This window comes from Vespa mandarinia, chromosome 2 (assembly GCF_050613455.1).
Source record: "Vespa mandarinia isolate Hongniang chromosome 2, ASM5061345v1, whole genome shotgun sequence".
Lineage (NCBI taxonomy): Eukaryota > Metazoa > Arthropoda > Insecta > Hymenoptera > Vespidae > Vespa > Vespa mandarinia.
The window spans coordinates 67,933-88,444 of NC_140811.1; the positions used below are offsets into that span (position 1 = coordinate 67,933).

Here is a 20,512-nt window from a genome sequence, read left to right on the forward strand (position 1 = left end):
GAATTTTCAGTCCTAGAACGTCAGCCGTGGGCAGACCTAGTGGCATTAGGACGACGACGACGACAACGACGACGACGACGACGGCGGCGGCGGTGGCGGCGGCCACGGCGACGACACAGGCTTGCCCGTATTCCGGCAGTGGAAGTTCCACGGCGCAAAACAAAAACTCGGTTCTCGACAAGTTCAAGCTCTTCAACAACAAAGATAAAAATCAAGAGAGGGGAAAGGCCACGTCAGGCGTATCGAAGCGTACGTCGAGCTCGTCCGGTTTTTCCTCGGCACGCTCAGAACACTCGGACAGTTCTACGTCGCTCTACGATCAGGGTAGAATCCAAGTCGAGCCGCCAAAGAGTCGGGCGTTAAAGTCCAAATTGCAATCGGGCAAGCAGACGGCTAAGCAGGCTAGCCCGAAGACGGTCAGGAAGGAACAAAATAAGACTCAGAGTAGCAAGATCGCCCGTACGAAAGGATCGATACCAGAAAAACTGACCGGTTATACGAATTTGCCGTTGGACGATGTCAAAAGGGAAGGTGGAAAGATTGCGAACGTTTGCGCTAAACTACCGGCGGACAAGAAGACCTCGAACTTGCAAGATATATTGAAAAATCATTCGTCTACGCAATCACAGAAAGGGAATAATCCGATGTCGACGACGCCGGCGAAACATATCAGCCAACAGGAGAGCAAAAATATATCGAATTCTAGTAGAAACGAGCTGTCGATAAAACAAACGACGCCTCGGCCGAAGATGGAGCTTCCTGGTAAGATGACAGATCCGAAAGTTCATTTACAGGCTCTCAAGGTACCTCCGAACGGAGTCAACAAGGATATGCTCCTACAAAAGAATTTGCTATCTAACGCGAACGGAATCATATCGCGAACGGACCAGGAAGACGCGAACGTTCCGAACGCGCGAAACAATCCTAGCCCGTTCGATCGGCATACGCAGTGCATGAATCAAGCAAATTTACCGTACGAAAGGATCGTCGAAAAGGAAATTAACGTTGACTTGGCCGAGTCGAATGAGGAACCGAATCGAAAGCAGGACTCTTCGATCTCGGACAATTTATCCGGTACTTCTTCCCCGTGGAAGGTGCAAAAATGTGCGACTCGCGAAGAAGAGAGGGTATCTATGGACTCCCCGGAGGAGGAAGAAGAGGAGGAGGAGGAGGAGGAGGAGGAGGAGGAGGAGGAGGAGGAAGCGACGGCGGAAGATGGGGTGGAGGAGGAGATCAAAAGGAATGGATTGGATTCCTCGAACGTATCGAAGCCGGGCTCGTCTCGGGACGACGATCCAAGAACACGATCGTCGTCGGAAAGCAAAGATTCGAGGATCAAGGAAGATAACGTGAATTCTGCTGAACCATCTACGGGTCAAGTACAACAAAACGCAAACGTCCATACATTTCCGCAAGGAAAACAGATCTTAGGTGGCCCGTTTCAGGGGCCTACGCTGTCCGTAACTGGTCCGGGTTCTAGTATACCAAAACCAACGGCTTTGGTAAAGGGTACTTCGAAGCCACCTAAAGAAAACACGGGACCGAGCGTGCCTACCCCGACTAAACTCAAGGGCGACATTTTGCATCGAGCCAAGCTCGACCCAAATACGATAGCGATGGTCTCGCCGATGCCAAGTATTTCCGATCTCATGTCCGAGAGCTCTCATAGCAATTCCAATAGCACGGGCCAAAGTAATTCGAGCGACAGCAGCGTCATTTACCGACCGAGCAGCGAGAGCGGTAGCGAGATCAAGACGATACCTAATCGAAAGATAGACACGACCTTCGAGCAAATGGAAAAGGTACTTTAGCATTATTAATCTCGATCGTCGGTCAACTTCTCACGGCAATAATTGATAAAGTTTCTCCTTCTCCCTTCTCCGTTCTATCTCCTCTCTGTCTCTGCAGGTTTTATCAGAAGGTTCAACGTGCGGTAGTGGCGGCGGCGGCGGCGGCGGCAGCGGCAGCGGCGGCGGAGGTTCGTTGGCCGACGACGAAGCCGAGATGACCGTAAAGCCGATGCAGCCTCTTCTCCGTGGTTACACGCCCGGTGCCAGAGCCCTACAGACCCTGCCGAGCAGAACGACGGCGCGACAATACACGATTCTTCATTCCTCCTCTCATCATCACGTCTCTCACGATTACGCGGACATTGACATAGCCTCGGGTTATCTTAGCGACGGCGAAGTTCTCCGAGGTGGTATGAGCGTCGGCAGTAGAACTCTGTCCGATCTTTGCGACGGTTACATGTCGGAGGGAGGCGCTTCCTTGTACGCGCGTAGGATCAATCCCGCTTACGGTCACGATCGCGAGAGGTAAGCGAGAAAATGACCGTCTATTAACCGTTTACTACTTTTCCAACACTTTAAGCCGCTGCTTTTAGAAAAACGAAATAGAATTGATAAAGACTCGACTGGACGCGCGATCTCCATTTTCCTCGGACGGATTGCGTCTCGTTATATCTCGCTCGCCACGTGCTGTCGCATCTTACGGATACGGAGAATGACTCACTCTCATTTCACGTGAGAGAGAGAGAGAGAGAGAGAGAGAGAGAGAGAGAGAGAGAGAGAGAGCTTTAAACGTTTAAATCGTCGCTTTTGTCGAGCGCGCCTCTTCTCTTATTCGTCTTGTTCTTCTTCTACTCTTCTACTCTAACGTCGAAGAGAGATCGCTCGGACGCGTACTAATGGCCTTTAATTAGACGAAATTTTCGCTACTAATCTTGTACACGCGTCTCGGATACGCTCCGAGCAGGTTCTTCTCATCCTTTGCGAAAAAACAAAAAAACAAAAAGAAAGGAAAAAAAGGCGCGTTCGTAAACGCGTAGGAATCACTCGCGAGACGAAACGACGTCCTTTGATCTCGGTCCACGCGTTATATACCTACTTCCCCCGTGACATCTTACCCGAGCACCGTTGTCGATGAGAAAGAAGACGGAAGAGAAAGGGACAATTCCAAGAAATTCCAAGGACAATAGCACCTTGGAATTCTATGCGATCGAAAAGATCTCGTCCAACAATTTGAAAGAGCTATAGAGAGGTAGAAATGGCAAAAACGATATCTCTCGTGTCTACGTACTACTTGGACGGACGCTCCTCGTTGTCACGAAAAAGAGAAAAGATAAAGCCGGAGGATGAGAAAAGATACATATTTATCTACGGAGCAAGTCGCGACGAGGCGCTTGCGCTCAAAGAGTATATCCGTGCGTGAGTTTAAGGAGCGATCGATCGACCGGCGCCACGGCCAGTGGCGCGATCTGCCGACGAAATAGCAGAGACTCGGCGAGGACGGTAGAGGCACTACCGTCGCAGGACGGCGAGCCTGTTTTCTTCGGGGGTTGTTCTCTCTCGTAGAAAAGGTCGCGAAACCGTAGTAGAGCCGTCGTCCTCCTCGTCGTGCGAACAAAGTTGCTCGAGTGCGTGCGTGCGTGCGTGCGTGCGTGCGTCCGTGCGTGCGTGCGTGTGTGCAAAAAAAAGAAGACTCTTCTCGAGAAGAAATTAACAAAGCAAACGGACCATTTTCTACTTCTTCCTTTTCCTTGCATATCTCTGTCATTTACACGGATTCACACGCGCACGCACACGCACAAGACTTAGACGTATCAATTCTACCTTGTCCAGATCCTTCGCACCCTGCCACCTCTGTCACATCGTCTTGCGTCTGACTCGTCTTGCGAATTTTCTCGCGCTCGGATACGATTTAGGAACATTTCGTGCGCGTTCTGTGACCGAAAGGAAGGTGTCTCGAACTAAATGAGAAAGTGGGGAAAAGGGGGTGGTGCGCGCGTGTGAGAGAGACCGATCTCGAGGATAGCGGACGTCTCGCGGCACGCCTTCCTCAGGAGTCCTTCGGTAAATTTCAACGATTTCTTTTAATACGGCCCGATTAAGATATGTCGCTTCTTAAAGTGGACGCAAAACGTATTTAAACGAGTTTACGTCTCCATACGTTTAGGACACGATCCTATCGTTTCGTGTTCCCCCTTCGTCTTCTTACTTTCGCCGGGCGTTCGCGAACGCACGTAGGCGTCGATATACCTCGCTTATTCCCCTGACGTTTCTCTTCGTCTACAACGAGAGCGAACCACCTTTGATCCATCAGCGCCAATATCGATTCTTTCTTCGATGAAATTCATTTATCAGGCTCGAATGTCTGGTCGTCGCCCTCCTCCTCGCGAAGGGTTTTCTCCCTTGATAGTTGCTTACTTTTCGATTAGGCAAGATCCTCGAAAAAAAGAAACCCGATTCCTTTGGCATCGACGTCACACTTTCTTTACGACCTAAGCTCTCCCTTAACTATTTCTCCTTTGTTCTTTCCCTTCGACTAGTATTATTATTACGAACATTAAAACATGTATATTTATCGATTTATCTTTTCTCACGTCTCTCTTCCCATCTATTTCTCTCTTTCTGGTTTTCATACTGTTCCGTTCTCATTTATTATTTTCAATACTCTCCAATACCTTTTGTCTAGGCTACAAACTTTCCGTCTATCTGTCCTATCTTTCTCGTGCTGTGACAACTCTCCGGCGAGAGAGAAAAGAGGAACAAAAGTGGCAACAATTCTAAAAGCCTCGAATAGAAGCCTACTTTCATCGATAAACTTGTCGACGTAAACATTATTGGTGAACGTCGACCAGAGTTTGAAAAGTGAACGCTTTTGACGTAAGAGACGAGTTTAGAAATAGTCGAATTACATCTTATCTTAGAGAGACAGAGAGAAAGAGGGAGGGAGAGAGAGAGAGAGAGAGAGAGAGAGAGAGAGAGAGAGAGAGAGAGAAAGAGAGAGAGGAGGAGGATTTATGTACTTCGAGATATCGCGTATCTGACATTTCCATGCATCTTTCGGTTCAGCGATCTTTCTTTCGAAGGGATCCAACTGAGAGAGCAATTAAGAAAATTTCATCAAGAGTTAACCTTTAAGAGGTTCTTGATCTTAGTTTTTCCGATACGAACGGTACGTTCGTATTCGTACTCTGCATGTACGATCACACGAAGAAACGATCGATGATGAATTTTTAATGAGAACCATTCTTCGATCGTATTTACGCGAATAAAACGCTACGTTTTCTCGATATTCTTTCAAAGATACATGGCTGCTAGTCTCTATTCTATTGCTTCGAGAGGTTCGAGTAGTATAGTGCATGCAAATTAATAGAATTTCGTCGGTTTTCATACACCCACCTATATACCTTTACCCTACCATATATCGTACATTATATATGTGTACACCTATATACCTATACACATGTACAACAGGTAGATATAAGCGCCGCAAGTTATAGTTGCCACTTTAATGGCTTCCCCGTAGCATCCAATGATCGACGTATTTCCCTCTGCGCTATTATATATGTATCTATTTTCTCGAATATGCAAAGTTGACTATGCGCAGCGAGAGCCGTTGTTTACACGGAAACCTTGTTAAGAAGTTTAGCCTGGTATACCTAGCGCGAGTGTGCCGTCTTTCGAGCTAATAAACTTACGACTGTATCGTTGAAAGATGCCTGATCTTTCTCAAGAAATTGTAAAGAAATAGCATTAAACGACTTCCCGCTGGAGCTCGAATATGGTACACGGCGTACAGACAGGAGGGGCCCGCTCTCTGTTCGTTAGGACGAAAAATATATCATTATAGGGAGATATATATATATATATATATATATATATATACATACATACATATATATCTACCTATATATAGCGAAAATATTTCCTCTAAAGATGATTGAATAAATGCGACGGCAGGAGAAGGTGATTTATAAAAATGCGCTTGAAAGACCTCGAAAGGATTAGGAATGGAACAGAGTCTATCTCTAATAATAGGCGACTTATCGAAAAGCGATAAGATGGGATATAATAAAAGGGGGATATTTCTGTGTTGTCTACGTAGGTACGTAGGTGGCTCGCGACGAGAATTGTCCGGGGTGAAGGAACTGGTGAGCTCGCGAAGGGTGCAGAAGAGACCGTCGGCGAACGCGGTGAGGTCGGATGGAGCCGGAGGAGGCTGCATCGTCGCCGGTACCGTCGGTGGAGGTAGTAGCCTCGTTGGAGGAGCAGGAGCCCTGTTAGGTGCTTGCAGCGGTGGGACCGACGCTTTGGCCGAACTCACAATCGAGGAGCTGGCCTCGATTCCGGCCGGAAATCACACCTCCGCCAATCACACGGGTCATTCCACTCATCACAAGGTCAGCGAACCTCTAACCCCCGCGACCTCCCTCTTCCTTCTTCCTCCTTCCCTAGAGCAGGAGCATCGTGCCGATCGATATCCTACCCAACGAGACGCAACGTCCACCGACGATCCAGTCGAAAAATCATCGACTCCTTTCCTATTTTCCAAATCCTTTCGATGGATTTTCTTTTATTTTTCTTTCTTTTTTTTTTTGTTTTTTTTTTTCTTTTTCTTCGTTTCGTCTACCTAACGCGACTAATGATTTCTTAGAAAAGGGCTAAAGCCGAAGTAAAAGGGAAAAGAATAATCGGCCCGCGCGACGCGGCTCTTGAGTTATGTAGCCGGGTCACGACAGCTCGTCGTCGAACGAAATCGATATTTGCCAGGCGAAATCATAATCGTTCTTTTTCTTCCTTTCTACCTTTATACCATTTGTTTCTCTTTTTTTTTCCTTCTTCAAATTTTTCTAACCGTATTAGCGTATACGCTAATAACGAGCGAAAGGTGCTCGTCGATGCGATTTCTTTTCGCATCAGTCTGTAATAAAACGTGGTAGTAGTAGTATTTGACATCAGGTACAGTTGGTTAAAAGTGCCGGTATCGTAGCGTAAGCGCGATTATGGTGGGGGCTCGAGAAAAAAGGGGGTGGCGAGCGATGAATCGTCGAGCGTGCGCTCGCGCGCGTCCGCGCTCTCGGCAGTTACGTTAAAACGTTGCTCCCGTACGCGCCGTACGCGCATGCCGAACGCGAGACCCGTGAGTCATTCATTTTTCAAGCCCAAAATTTCACACGGTAGATACATGCGCGTGTATGTGTACACACATACAAACACACACGTATATATCGCATATTCGTATATTTGACCGTCTATTCGCGCTTCCTCAGACCATTATGTCGCCTCTTTTTCGTTCGATCGAACGTTGAACCGAACCACGCCGCAGTAACGCTTTCGTCGTGCGAGTACGAAGAATACGAAAGACGTTTACGGACCTTCCAGACGATACGACGCCACTTTCATTGTCGATTCTAGGTGTCCCCCTCGAGACGGTTAGCCGTCGAGCGAACGAGTACTTTGCTATAATAATCGTTCAAATCGTTTGGAATTATCCTTGCCGTTATTATCGACCATCTATGCAGGCAAACTAGCGATAGGAGACCTACGGAGAAAGATCATGGTGAGTTCCTTTGCGATTATGATTGAGGTTCGTTTCAATTGCTTGAGATTTTATATTTAAGAAGAAAATGGTGTAAAATCGATCATCGACGTGACGACGTCATAAAAGTAGGAGATCTTCTATTGAAATTCATCTGAAAGAACAATTTAAACATCTTTCCGCGCGCTGATGATGATTAGAAAAAATAAATTTCGAAATCCGTAAAATCCAGGTGGAAAACCGAAGAGGGATCGCGCTAAAACCGCCGCCACGACCGTCTTTCCTACGAGCGTAAAGTGTTCTTCGTTTATTTTCACATCGGTGCCAGGGACGTAGTTCAAAGGTACTCGTCGTCCTGCGTTTATTGTTTCTCGGCCGTCTCGGGAACCCATAAGATCGAGCCGAGCGCATACCATTACGACGTTGAACGAAATTCGTCGCTCCTAACTCGTTACTACGTGCGACCCTTTTTCTTTTTTCTCTCGATGAGAAAAAAAAGAAACAGGATGGTTTAAAATGGAAGATCGAAATCTATTGTTTTTTTTTTCTTTTTTTTTTTTTGTATTTATTACCGATTATCCCCGAGTTAAATGCTCTCTACTACAAAGATATTCGTTTAGTTCTCGTTATCTATCCTATCTATATCGTGTGAGTCATCACACGATTCGTGGATTCACCTAAAGCGTAGGTTAACGAAAGCGAAACTCGTAGTTACGTGTAGAACGGAAAGGGAGGGAGGGTATCTACTCGTCTACGCTTGATATTCGGCCACCCATCTGACGAATCACGTCGAACCTATAGTATATTTCCCTGTGCAACGTGTTCATCCTAGATGCAGAGTAGTAAATAATGAAGCAAGCACGCGCATGCTCGTCGCGCATAATACATGCACAAGCGTGTATTACCACTTGAATCGAAATAAAATAATAAATTTTCGAGTAATTTGATTAATCAATAATATATGGATATTTATGTATAAAACAGAAGGTGCCGGGGGGCGGTGGCGTGATCGTGGGGGGTGGCGGTAGTTCGGCCACCCCCCAAGGCGCGCAACAGAGTAATAACCTGGTCTATCGTGTGGTGAGTTCGAGGCATCCCGGCAGTGGTCATCATCCTCACACGAAAAAATCCGATAGCTCCCAGCAGACCGAAAGTTCGGCGTTTAAGCATCAGCAGCAACAGCAGGGATCCAATGGTTCGTCCAACAGCAGCTCCAACAGCCAACAATGGAGAAAGTATATAGAAGCTGGCGCAGCGAGAGACCGAGAGAGAGACAAGGAGGGCGCACCACCGAGCCCTAGTCCCTCCAGACGATCCCAGGTAACTCCTGAGAGAATATTCTATTCTTCTTTACGGAAGGAGAAAGAATATAAGGAGTATGAGGAGCTCGAGCGCTCCTCAGGATTATCTTCAGGATTTATCATTAGATTATTTTTATCTCGAATCGGAAAATTGTAAAAAAAATAGACAATGATTGTTTTCCCAGTATGGCTAGTTCCCAGTATTGCAGTTCTTTTTTTTAGGATAAACATCGGAAACAGACCATGGCCGAATATGCGAATGGCGAGAAAGCACAGAAAGTTTCCTCGGGAACGTCGACCGGTGGTAATAGCAGCAACAACAGCAGCGGCAGCAGCAGCAGCAACAAAGTAAGAGGAGTACCTCAGAGTTTTGGATACGTGAAACGACATAGTGCCGGCACCAGTCCTAGTCCGAACGGTGTTCAAAATGGTAGCAAAGATGCGGCAACGAGAACGGCTCAAGTCAGTGCGGTTCCAAGGACGAAGGTACGCCTCACCGTTGGCTCAGAATTGCTCTCGATTCAGAGAGGGAGAGAGAGAGAGAGAGAGAGATCCAATCTCGTTACGGCTCGTGCCTTTTCGCAGGTTAAAGTGTCCGGTGGCACTCAGACATGCACCACAGAACTACAGGCAAATTCATCGAATTCCAATCAAGGCCATCACTACAAAAGTTACAGCCTCACCGGACCGAGCGCCAGTCAACTATCTCAGTCCGTTCGAGATCGTCTGATGCTCGGTTCTCAGAGCCTTCCGAAGCCAGGAAGTCCCGAATTCACGGCTCTCTTTGCCGCAGCCCATCACCGTGAAAGAGGAGCTGGTGCAGGACCGGTCAGCGCCTCTTTTTCACCTCGCGTCCTTAAACCTTCCGACGGAAGCCTCAGCGATACCTGTAGCAACTACGCCGCTCCCGATCTTCCAGGTTACTACACTCCTAACAGTCCCTACGCCACATCCTGGATGAGGCACAGCAATACTTATACTCCAAGTGGACGTTCGCAAGGTACACATTTGCCGTCAAAAAAGATTTAATTCAACATTAAATATAATTTGACACTACGTTACATACCTATCTGTATTAATCAATTTCCCTATGAAATGACTCTCTGTCCTATTAAATTAGTTCGATTAGAACTAATGTTGTTATCGATATAATAACGAATATTCCTTGGCTCTCCTTCTAAACGATCGATTCGATACTCGACCCACAGGTATGGGATTATGCGAAGCCGACAGCGTAGAATCTTTAGGATCGCATAGAGCGAGCTTAACGCATGCTCGTCTGCTGATGCATCAAAGGGACTCTACGGGATCCCCAGCTCCCCCGAGACTCAATAGGAGTAATTCGATTAGGTGAGCCAACAATTTTTCTCTCTCTAAGTCCACGCGTCCTATCTATTTCTTTCGTTATCTTTTATTATAGTCCGATCCTCTGATCGCTACTATCGATCATCTAGTTGCATGCATAGAATATAGCAAGATAAAAGTGATTTACGAAAGATCGGTCAGGTTATGTTACGTTTCACTTATTACGATATTTTCATGAATTATGATATATTATAATAATCGGTTCTTGGCTTTCTACGAATTATTCAATAATTATTGCCACGAAAGTTAATTGTTCGTTACGATGAAATAACGTTGAAATATTTGATACCGTTTTAGCCATCTACGGGACAGGACATTTCCAAGGTAGTGCGACTATCCAGTACATCATATACATTCGTCCGCCCTGCCTTCGGTGCATAACTTAATCCTCTCCTCATCTTGTGCGCGCTACTATCCTAGACACGAGTTTACAATGGTTTGCCGAGAAAAAAGAAAATATGTGTGCTCGTACCGAGAAAGGATTAAAAAATGCAGAATCACACACGTTGGATAGATTTATACGGATCGTACTACTTGCCTGCATCACTTCAAATAGCTTTGTCATTTTCATCTTAAATCTTGGTCCAAAATCGAATAATACTCTTTTGTACCTATCACTGTTTCGTCGAAAATAAACATCGCTAAAGATATTCGTAGTGATCGACGGCAAGAGGTTCAGCTTACATAAGAGACTACACCTGCATCTAACAATGTATATATTATATAGATATTCGTATATCGTTTATCGTTTATCGTTTATCGTTTATCGTTTATCGTTTATCGAACGTAACACACGTCGATAAGTACAGCGCATTAATGGCCGATTATTGTTAATCCGAGTAGTCTCGTCTTTTGTATCTCGTATTTGTGCCTTTATTCTGCGCTTTTTGTGCGAACGCATGTATAAGCTTTCCCCGAGATCTCCACGGAAAGGTGAAAGAGAACGAGAGAGCGGGAGTGAGGGAGAGGGAGAGAGAGAAAGAGCCGATCGATCTTGGCTCACACGCGATTTGTGTAGATACTCACGATGGGTGCTCTCGAAGCAAAAAAAACATTTTCATATCTAATCGCCTAGCTCCAGATGAAGGTAACACTCAACTACATAGATATATTTCAGAGAAGTTGTTTTCCTTATGTGCAAAGCCCGATGCTATTAGCTATATGGTAACGTTGTGTGTATATATATATATATATATATATATATATATACACATATATATATTTATATATATATATATTTATATATATGTATATATATATTTATATATATATATTTATATATATATATACGTGTATATATATATATATATATATATATATATATATATACGTACGTAACGTAGTCAATTTTGGAGAAAGAGCTTCTTTATGTCAGCTGCATTATTGCGATCTCTTCACGAATTTCTTATTTTTCTTCCTTTTCTTTCTATTCCATATGTATCTTACCTACGTAATAGGTAATATATATATACATATTCACTTTTTCCATATATATATATATATATATATACACCTACGTGCGGGGAGTGCGAGGGAATAGATGCGAATACGAGGGTGGGAATTATTAACAGCAAGTTTCGTGGAAAAGTTAAAAGGTGGCACGACTTTATTTTCACAGATCCACTAAAAGCGAGAAAATGTATCCATCGATGCTAGCACGAGGGAGCGGTACGTCGTCGTCCGTTGGCGAGGAAGCCGGTATCGGGATGGGTATTGGCGTAGGCGTAGAACCATACTACAGTGTCCCAGTTGGCTCAGCGGGATGCACCGGTCAACATTGGTCTCAACCGACTTCCCCGACACCGACTCATACGTCCCGACAGCCACCTAATTTGTACCAACACGTACACAAAGACGACGATAGTTAGTGCCTTTGTATAGTTATTTCGAGACACCGGTCTCAAGTACCCGCTAAACCGTTTCTAAGTCCTTAATATTCGTTCAAAAGTGATATCGAATAAGGATAACTTGCTCAGTATAGTTTTTAATTTCAGTACACGGCTCCTCCGTATCCTTAGTGTCGACAGCGAGCAGTCTCTATAGTTCGGCGGAAGAAAAACAGGCACACGAATTGAGAAAATTACGAAGAGAGCTGCTGGACGCTCAAGAGAAGGTTCACTCGTTGACCAGCCAACTATCGACCAACGTGAGTTAATCTACTATTTGCCATGTGAACGGCCTTATCTCTCCGATTGGCTTCCGATAAGGATAATAATACACTAACAAAAAAGAAAAAAAAAAGAAAAAAAATCAAAATCTACGAAGCTCCTCAGCTTTAATATATTTTTTATATAGAAAATATATTATGGAAAAACATGTAGGTATATTTATAATGCGTATATATAAATGCACACGCATCGTGAGGCGAGTTAAGATTTCAGAGCTACTTTCTCGTTTCTTTCATTCGTATAACGCGACCACGCGAAAACACCCACACACGTTGACTCTTCCAACGTGCGCTCTCTTATCCTCATTTTAACTCATATATACCGTTTAACAGTGCGATCTTTCGTAGCTCTTCTTTTTTTTTTTTTAATCCCTTCCCGGTGCGCAGCACACCAAGTTCAACGTGACTCCTTACCGCGTTCGTGTTACACCGACGACGAAGCGAGTTGCGTGCCAATCGCACACTCGCTCGATAGACTACTATTTTCTTTCTCTCGCCATTTCTAACTATCGAACCAACTATGTTCGTTGGTTTGCAACTATGTATGCGCGATAAGTCTCGTCCGCATCATCGTTATCCTTACCGATTCATTCATAATTACCAATTATATCTTGATCTTTAATCGTTCTTCTTATTCACGACGACAGCAATAAAAACATTTATTGTCGTCGTCGTCGTCGTCGTCGTTATGATTATAAAGAATTGGATATAATTAAGGGCACATAATTAAGAGCGCGCGTTAAGCGCATCGTTATAAAGTTTCTTTCCAGTCAAATGAAATATACCCATTGTATTCGCGCTCTTTGACACATCTATCACGCGAAATCCTTTAAAATGAATTTTTATATTTGCATTAATAATAAATTGATCCGAGCGACGGTAGTGTAAAGGTAGGAGCCAATTCAAATAATGCCTAAACAGCCTATCTGGCTCTCGTACGGATGTAACCCAAACGGGATTGGCCGATGAAGTGACTCGTTGTAAGAGCGCAGGGGGACTGGGATTCGACCAATCGAGAAAGCCGTACGATCTTCCGCCGCGCCTGCCTGAATCGCCTTCGCGCCGATCGGTTTCTTTAGTTGGTCCCGTGCAACGCGACGCGTTCGTGCCGTTCTCGTTTCTTTCTAGGCGCCTTCTACGCGTTGCGTCTATCGCGACGCCATCCATTCTCCGCTACGACGTCTTACGACGATCCTTCTTCTCGAATAGACGAGAGGAATACATAAGAAACGGAGAATCGTTTCGAGACGCGTGCGAGACGTTAGAGAAAAATCTAAGACGTTTGGTGCTAGGTGAAAAAGAAACGTGTGTGCTATACAGTTCCTCGATAATCCATCCTGGATTAGCAGTGCACCGAAAGGAAAGACAAACGATCTCTATTCGTAACGTGTGAAATCGTTCGTCCGAGGCTCGCTTTCTATTAAACGGACGATTTTGTCCCCTTATCTTTACCCGTAATCCGTCCCGTTATCGAGCGTCAAAATCTAGGCGATAGGTACCCTAGATTAAGCTACACTATCTACTCTCTCGGTATATTTAAGGAAGAACTTTGACAAATTCGAATCTTGGATTCGAAAAGCAACGCGAAAACAAGTCTGTGAATTCCTTCCTTTCTCATAAAAAATCATATTTATCTTCCTATCGTATCGATAAAATTCGATGCGATATCGGTGAAAATAAAAGAAAGGTAAACGATGCTTTTCGATAAGGACTTTGATAAATCTCTTTGAGTACGATGAGTATCATTCGTTTCACAAACTCGTTTCAAAAACTATATAACCATTATCCGTAACCGAAAGTCCGTTCGAAGTTGTTTACGCTTAGACGCGTGCGAGATAGAAATCTTGTTCTTGTTTTCAACGGACGAGAGAGGGTTGGTTGGCCGTACGTCATTACGGATAATTAATCGTGCTCTCTTTAATTATGAGAATAAAATCGGGTAAAAATACAAATTCGTTTCTTCCAAGAGACGAAATCGACTAATGAAATCTTGATTGGACGAAGAAGCTCAACTATAGGGTTTCTTACGAGGGGGTTCTAAGAAGAAGAAGAAGAAGAAGAAGAAGAAGAAGAAGAAGAAGAAGATAGAATCGCGTTTTCCACTACCACCTCTCTATTATTCCTCTCCATTTTCTCGACCACTATATCCGGAGATTTTTCTCGCGTTTTTCTTTTTTCGCGTTTCCATATCTCTTCACGAGAAGCAACGACGAGCGCCCGCCATCCGTCACTTCGACAAGCCTATAGTATATATTGTTTCTTGTCATCGAGGATGGCCGATGATCTTTCTCATTGCGATAGAGAGCGGCGGGAAGGAGAATATCTTCTTTTTTCACAATGTCGGCTGATTTACGATTCTTCGAAAAGAATTACGATCCTTCTCGGATAACAAATATTCTCAAAGTATAATGATTAGGCACCCACACTCATATAATATATCATTTTCTTATGGTACATTAGAGACAATCTTCAAGTTCTGTTTTTTTTCTCTCGTCTTTAGCCAATTCTCAAATAGTTTGGAAGAGATTACATACGTATCATCGAAAGCACATATATATTTTAATTATTCTTTTTCTAAAAGTTGCATATAATATTTAACAATTGAGAAGCAAATATTCTGTAAGGTTTATTACGCATTAGAGACGAATATCCTTTATCACGAATATTATTTTACTCGACTCTCTCACTCCGACGCCTCTCCCGAAAGCTCTCGCCGTCGAAGGGATGCGTACCCGAGAGCCATGTGGACGTTTCCCTAGCGAGAAAGAGAGAGAGAGAGAGAGAGAGAGAGAGAGAGAGAGAGAGAGAGAGAGAGTCGCTTAAGAACGAGACAAGATTTACGGTTCCGTCTTACCCTTCGCTTTTACGGCCGTGTTCCTCTTCGAAGAAATTTCCCTTCTTCTTGGGAAAGACGCTTTTCTCTTGATAGTTAGTTAGTTTTGAAACCTTTAGAAAAAGAGGAAAATCAAGAACGAGCGGGTATCGAATAAACGCACCACATATAGCCACGTTTCCTTATGAAACGCATTTTCTTCCCCTTTTTTTTTTTTCTTTTTTCTTCTTCAAGACCCGGATCCTGCGAGAAACTTTCGTGTCACGAGCACGTGCTTTCTTACTCCTTTGTTCGAGCACTCGCTAGCACCCCCATCTTCTCTCTTGCCCTTGTACTTACTTGCTCCCGATTTCTTGCGTCTATTCCTATTTCTACTTTTAAAGGCGACACTCGTTCTCAATAATCGAAAGCTAAGAACGAAGAATGATTTTTTTTTTTTCTGTCATCTCGACGAGCCATCTTGGGCAAGACCTTAAACTTTTCTCTTATGGATCGAACGAGATGAATAAACAGAAAGGGCAAAAAGTCAGTGTCACAAGTTGACGATGACAACGATGACGATACGTAATGGCAATGATAATAACGATTCGCCGCTCGCGATGGATTTTAATTCTGGTAGGCAAACTTGCTTGCCGCGAGCAAAAGACAGAGACCCTCGGAGACACGACGAAGACTCCGGAGACATGATTGAGCTAACTATCCAGCCAATCCCGTGGTCTGTCTTATTAAAACACACGCTGTTGTTTTGCCTTTTGTCTCTCCTTTTAATACCTCGCATTAAGCGTCCGCCTTTACTCGCCTTCTCCTAGAGTCGATCGTTCCTTTTGATAACGTATTTCGCTCATCCCGAAGATAAATGCGTCCGTCCGGCCTTGTCGTAATACCGTGTACATACGTTAAAACGATTTCTGTTTATGGAATTTATAGAAATTATTTAAATACACCTATCGTATTTAACGGCTCATTAAAGTTTTTTCTCTTTTCTAATTGATCGTTAAACAGCTCATAGAGAATACGCCCAAAGTCATCCCGTTGATTCGATTGACCTAGTGCCTTGTAATACCCTACTCTAAGATTCTTTCAATTTATATTCGAGGATATTACGTGAGAACGGAAGAATTCCTTGCACGAGCACGTCACGTCATGAGGACGCTTTCAATTACGTTTAGAATGCAAAGAATCGCGAACGTGCACGAGAATATCATCGACGTCGTCGTCGTCGTCGTCGTCGTCGTCGTCGTCGTCGGCATCGTCATTCTCTTTTCCTTCGCCTTCGCCTTCGCCTTCGCCTTCACCTTCGTCGTCCATTTCGCATTCTTTACGCGACGTATTACGACGGAATAAACACAATTTTTTTTCCCCGTCGATGACGTCTTCCGGTAAAATCTTCATCTCCCTTTGCATCCAATTGATCTTGGAATGTAGTTTGAAAAATGTTTAGTCGAAAGTTGACTCACACACGCTATGGCTGACGCGCGTAGCGTGAAAAACGTCGATGCGTACGCGTGCTCGTAGAAAAGGCAACGAATAGATATCGTTTTCTGATACTTTTCCAGTACGGTGCACGTGGAAGAGGGATTTAAATTGCTGTTAATTAGCGAGGTGCGCCAAGCATTCTCGTCTATATCAGACGCGGAGAAAGGTCTTAGTTTCGACTCTCTTTCTCTCTCTCTCTCTCTCTCTCTCTCTCTCTCGTTTTATATACTACACGTATACGTACTTATGTTGGATCTACGTAGAGTCTATGTAGTACGATACGATATAGAAAGCTCGCATGTGCGATCTATATTCTCTTAATTTGACTCCTCGGCTTTAAAAAGACAACGCGTCTACTCGTACATACATATTAATGCGTATAGTACATAGATAAAGTCTCGCTTCTTCTCGTCGAAGGCGACGCACGCCATTAAATTCGCATTAAAAATGCGGACGCTTTGACTTGGAGTTGGCTAATCGTTAAATATAGACGCGCTACAATACGATTCTCTCTCTCTCTCTCTCTCTCTCTCTTTCTCTCTTTATACTCGTTCGTTAGTTGAAAAAAAAAACACAGCAGACACAAAGTCTCGTTGCTAATCGGCCGAAAGACAGATAATCGACTTGGAAAAGTAGATTCCGTATCGAAGACCTCGTCTCGATGACCTTTTTACGAAATACCCCATTTGAATAGATTCGTACGGACTCATCTTTCAGCGCGTAATAAACTGCGAATTCGCGCAAAGAAACGTTCGAATTTCTATACGACGCGTAAAGTTTTTATTACTACCGGAATGTATCTCGTTACTATCCGTTCTCTACCGTTTGTTTCCTTCTCCTCTTCTTCTTCTATTTTCAACTTTTTGTTTTCTCGTCGGAGAAATGTATCCCTTGAATACGAAAGATACTTTGCCACTAGAATACATCAGCAAAGTAGTTACTATCTTTAACAGGTAATAGACATATAGTCGCGCATGTTCGTGAAATATTGAAAGGACGAGACGGGACGAAGTCAGCGTGCGATGGATGCTTCTAATGAACTCGTTATGTTAATCGCCGTCGCGAGCAAAGAGATAGAACTTTCGTAACGTAACTAAACGCATTTACGAAGAATCTTAGATAATTATTTATCGATATTATATATCGAAAATCGAGTTCCATTCGACGTAGGGAATAATTTCGCGACATACTTTTGACTTATTGCAAGTTCGGAGATGCGCTCGTCCGGCGCGCATTATTGACGTTCGAACGAAAAGAATATAAAGGTATAAAAGGGAAGACTCCGGACGATGCCTCCTCTTTCAACCTTTATATACTCGTATTCCGAATGAGTCATGCATATGTACATGCCTCTATTGACGTTATTGGTTTTGTTAAACCGTGCACGCAACACGCAGACGACGACACACGTTGTGCGCCGCATCGTTCTGCCCGGACACAAGACGCGCACGTGCAACCGCAGCAGCGTGTAGTCCTTTCAAAATAGATACGAGCTGTGTTCGCCGCGAACTTTTCTTCTCTTTTACAATATCTGCGTTCTCTCTTTCATCATTTTCCAATCGTTCCGTTCCACCGTTAACCGTTCTTACTATAAGCCTACGACGACGGTATACGTTGTGGCTCTTCTCTTTCCTATTCGCAATACGATAGAATTTCGTTGTTGATATTGCTATCTTTCAAAGGATAGAAATCCGTTAGAGAAATCCGTGAGAAAAAGGGCGCGTTCGATTGACGGCGCGTATCGATGGCAAAACTATAAGCGATAGAAATGAACGAATAGCCGAGGGAAGAGATCTTTCAGATCGGGCAGTTGCCAAAAGTAGTGGTCGATGTACCCGAAGTACACGGTAGGCAGGTGCGTCAAATGATGGAGTTGGAGTAGGTAGGAGAATCTTTGGTGTCGTTGCACCTTCGGTGCGGTCGCATCTTGCGCTCCATCGTCTATACATATCGTTATACATATCGCACCTATCCTTATCGTTCTCCTTTCTGCAAAAAGGACAACTTCGAATCGCCGAAAACGAAATTATTAGTTTCGATATTTATCGGTAAAAGTCGTTAAAATTTGCCTATAATAAAAGCATCCGACGAGATAGTAGCCATAGTACGGCAGATGGCTTTAATCATTCTCTTTCGATCTTACGCGCCAAGCACGGACGAGTCGTCTTTATCATCGCCGTAGCGCGCCTACGGCCGTTTACGCTATACGCGAGCCACTCGAGGATCGATTTGGGTCAGGGAGTCTTGTTATATCCAAGACCTCTATCCTATTACAATTTTAATGTTACTTGGGATTAGTCCGCGTTGAGTTCTAGAGCAAAGGGGATAGGACGAGTGTAAACCGAACGAAAAGGAAGGAATGATAAGAGAGATAGATTTTTAATCGATCGTTCGTTCAGAAGAACGTGTAATAATACGACGCAATACGACGTCGTACGTACTCCGTCTTGCGTATTATTTCTTCCCTATTATTACAATAGATCCCATCGTTCGGACGAGAGCTATCTGACGAAGATCGAGAATACGAACGTATTATTCATTAGCATCGAGTACAAGAAGATTAGGAGGAAATTATGATAAGGACTTTACTAAGGTGGACTCTCGAACGATCTCGATCCGTCAACGATGGATTTGAAGGTATGTTCGCGAAGATATGTTCACGACGGTTACGCGACGATAAGGTCACGTGGTCGGAACAGACCACGTCCTATTAACGATTCGGAGGACGCGGAAGTGAACGGTGATGGTGATCCTTACGCTTTAGGCTCGCGCCTTCGTATTTCGGGTAAGAATTTAACTGACGACGATGTCCATCGAACCTCGGACCCTGTTCGTTGGGTGAACAATGGAAAGACGATTCTCGAGACTTACGGGACATTGCGCGTTGCGTCGAAGAAGAACGATACGACGAGGGGTACGGTTATGAAAACCTTCCGCAGGATATCCCAGGAACGAGAAACTTTGACCAATCAGAATGGTGGACGGAAGGAGCCTCGAAATGTACGAAGAAGTCGTTCCTGCGTGATCGTCGATGAGAAGAGGTGCAACAAGAGCGATAATAAAGGATTCGTCGATAGAACGGAGGAATACGTTGATAGGGAGCGAACGTTGAGAACGTTTTCTCCTATCGACGATAGATCGGCTAGGCGCGTTATCGTACGACACAACGCCCTTTCAAGATCTAAGATCGTCCAAACGGCCGGGTTGAAAAGATCCGCCGCCGTTGTTGCCAATCGGAAGCCCGAGTCGCGTCTTTTAGAGGCAAGAGCCGACTTCGGAGGGATGGGTTTGCTCGATAAGGATGATACCGAGGGGAGCGAACCCATCTATGCCCTGCCTAACAACGCTTCCTCCTCTCGGACCAGACGCGATCGTCGAGCCGTCGTTGTAGATGGAAATTATGTTCAGAGCGGAGACCTATATCGTACCACCATAAAATACATCGAAGACGTTAATAAGAATATAGCCGGGATCGATAAGAGTTACGAAGTATCGGACAAGTCGAGCCGCACGAGTTACGGGATGATCAACAAGACGGCGAGGAACGAGACGCTCCTTTGTTTGTCCGACGATCTCTCTGGTTACCTTAGGAATAGGGGTGGTATGGTACCTATGCCACCGATCTCACCAAATTTTGTCGAGAATTTCGCCGAGAATTTCGTCGAGAAGAACGAGCCGTTCCGCCGCGACAAGCGAAGGCTCGAAACAACGAAATCTATACGGCACACCTCCTCGGGTACACGTAGGAAGATCCCGCCCAGTCCCTCGGTCAGATCCTCCTCTTTGTCAAGTACCTCGAGACATTCGACCGGATCTACTACGACGTCCTCGACCAAGTCTACGGACTCCCTTCATGCCATCGACGAGGCTCCGACGAGAAACGAGAAAGTCCCCTCTCTCCTCGTGGAAAGAAATCCTAGCGAATCGGCATCGGACGGCATCGAGTCGAAGGACGACGAAATCTCGTCGAACGAGGACGATCGTTCCTTCGAGATCTCTCGGTGTCCACCTTGTCAAAATACTCTATCGCCGAACGCATCTGGTAAT

At 44.6% G+C, this 20,512-nt stretch overlaps 1 protein-coding gene across 6 annotated transcripts in view; it reads left to right on the forward strand.

The window, feature by feature from the left end:
• Positions 1–20,512, forward strand: part of sick (sickie) — an 83,439-nt gene that overhangs the window by 54,256 nt on the left and 8,671 nt on the right. For 4 of the 6 annotated variants that reach the window (XM_035887918.2, XM_035887922.2, XM_035887924.2 and 1 more), the window contains 10 exons: positions 11–1,802; positions 1,909–2,315; positions 5,890–6,184; positions 8,308–8,643; positions 8,847–9,110; positions 9,210–9,624; positions 9,833–9,974; positions 10,287–10,313; positions 11,608–11,852; positions 11,984–12,135. In XM_035887918.2, the coding sequence (XP_035743811.2) occupies positions 11–1,802; positions 1,909–2,315; positions 5,890–6,184; positions 8,308–8,643; positions 8,847–9,110; positions 9,210–9,624; positions 9,833–9,974; positions 10,287–10,313; positions 11,608–11,852; positions 11,984–12,135 (4,075 nt within the window). The remainder of the gene's footprint in view (positions 1–10; positions 1,803–1,908; positions 2,316–5,889; positions 6,185–8,307; positions 8,644–8,846; positions 9,111–9,209; positions 9,625–9,832; positions 9,975–10,286; positions 10,314–11,607; positions 11,853–11,983; positions 12,136–20,512) is intronic. The other 2 variants (XM_035887920.2, XM_085664666.1) reach the window with 1 other exon arrangement.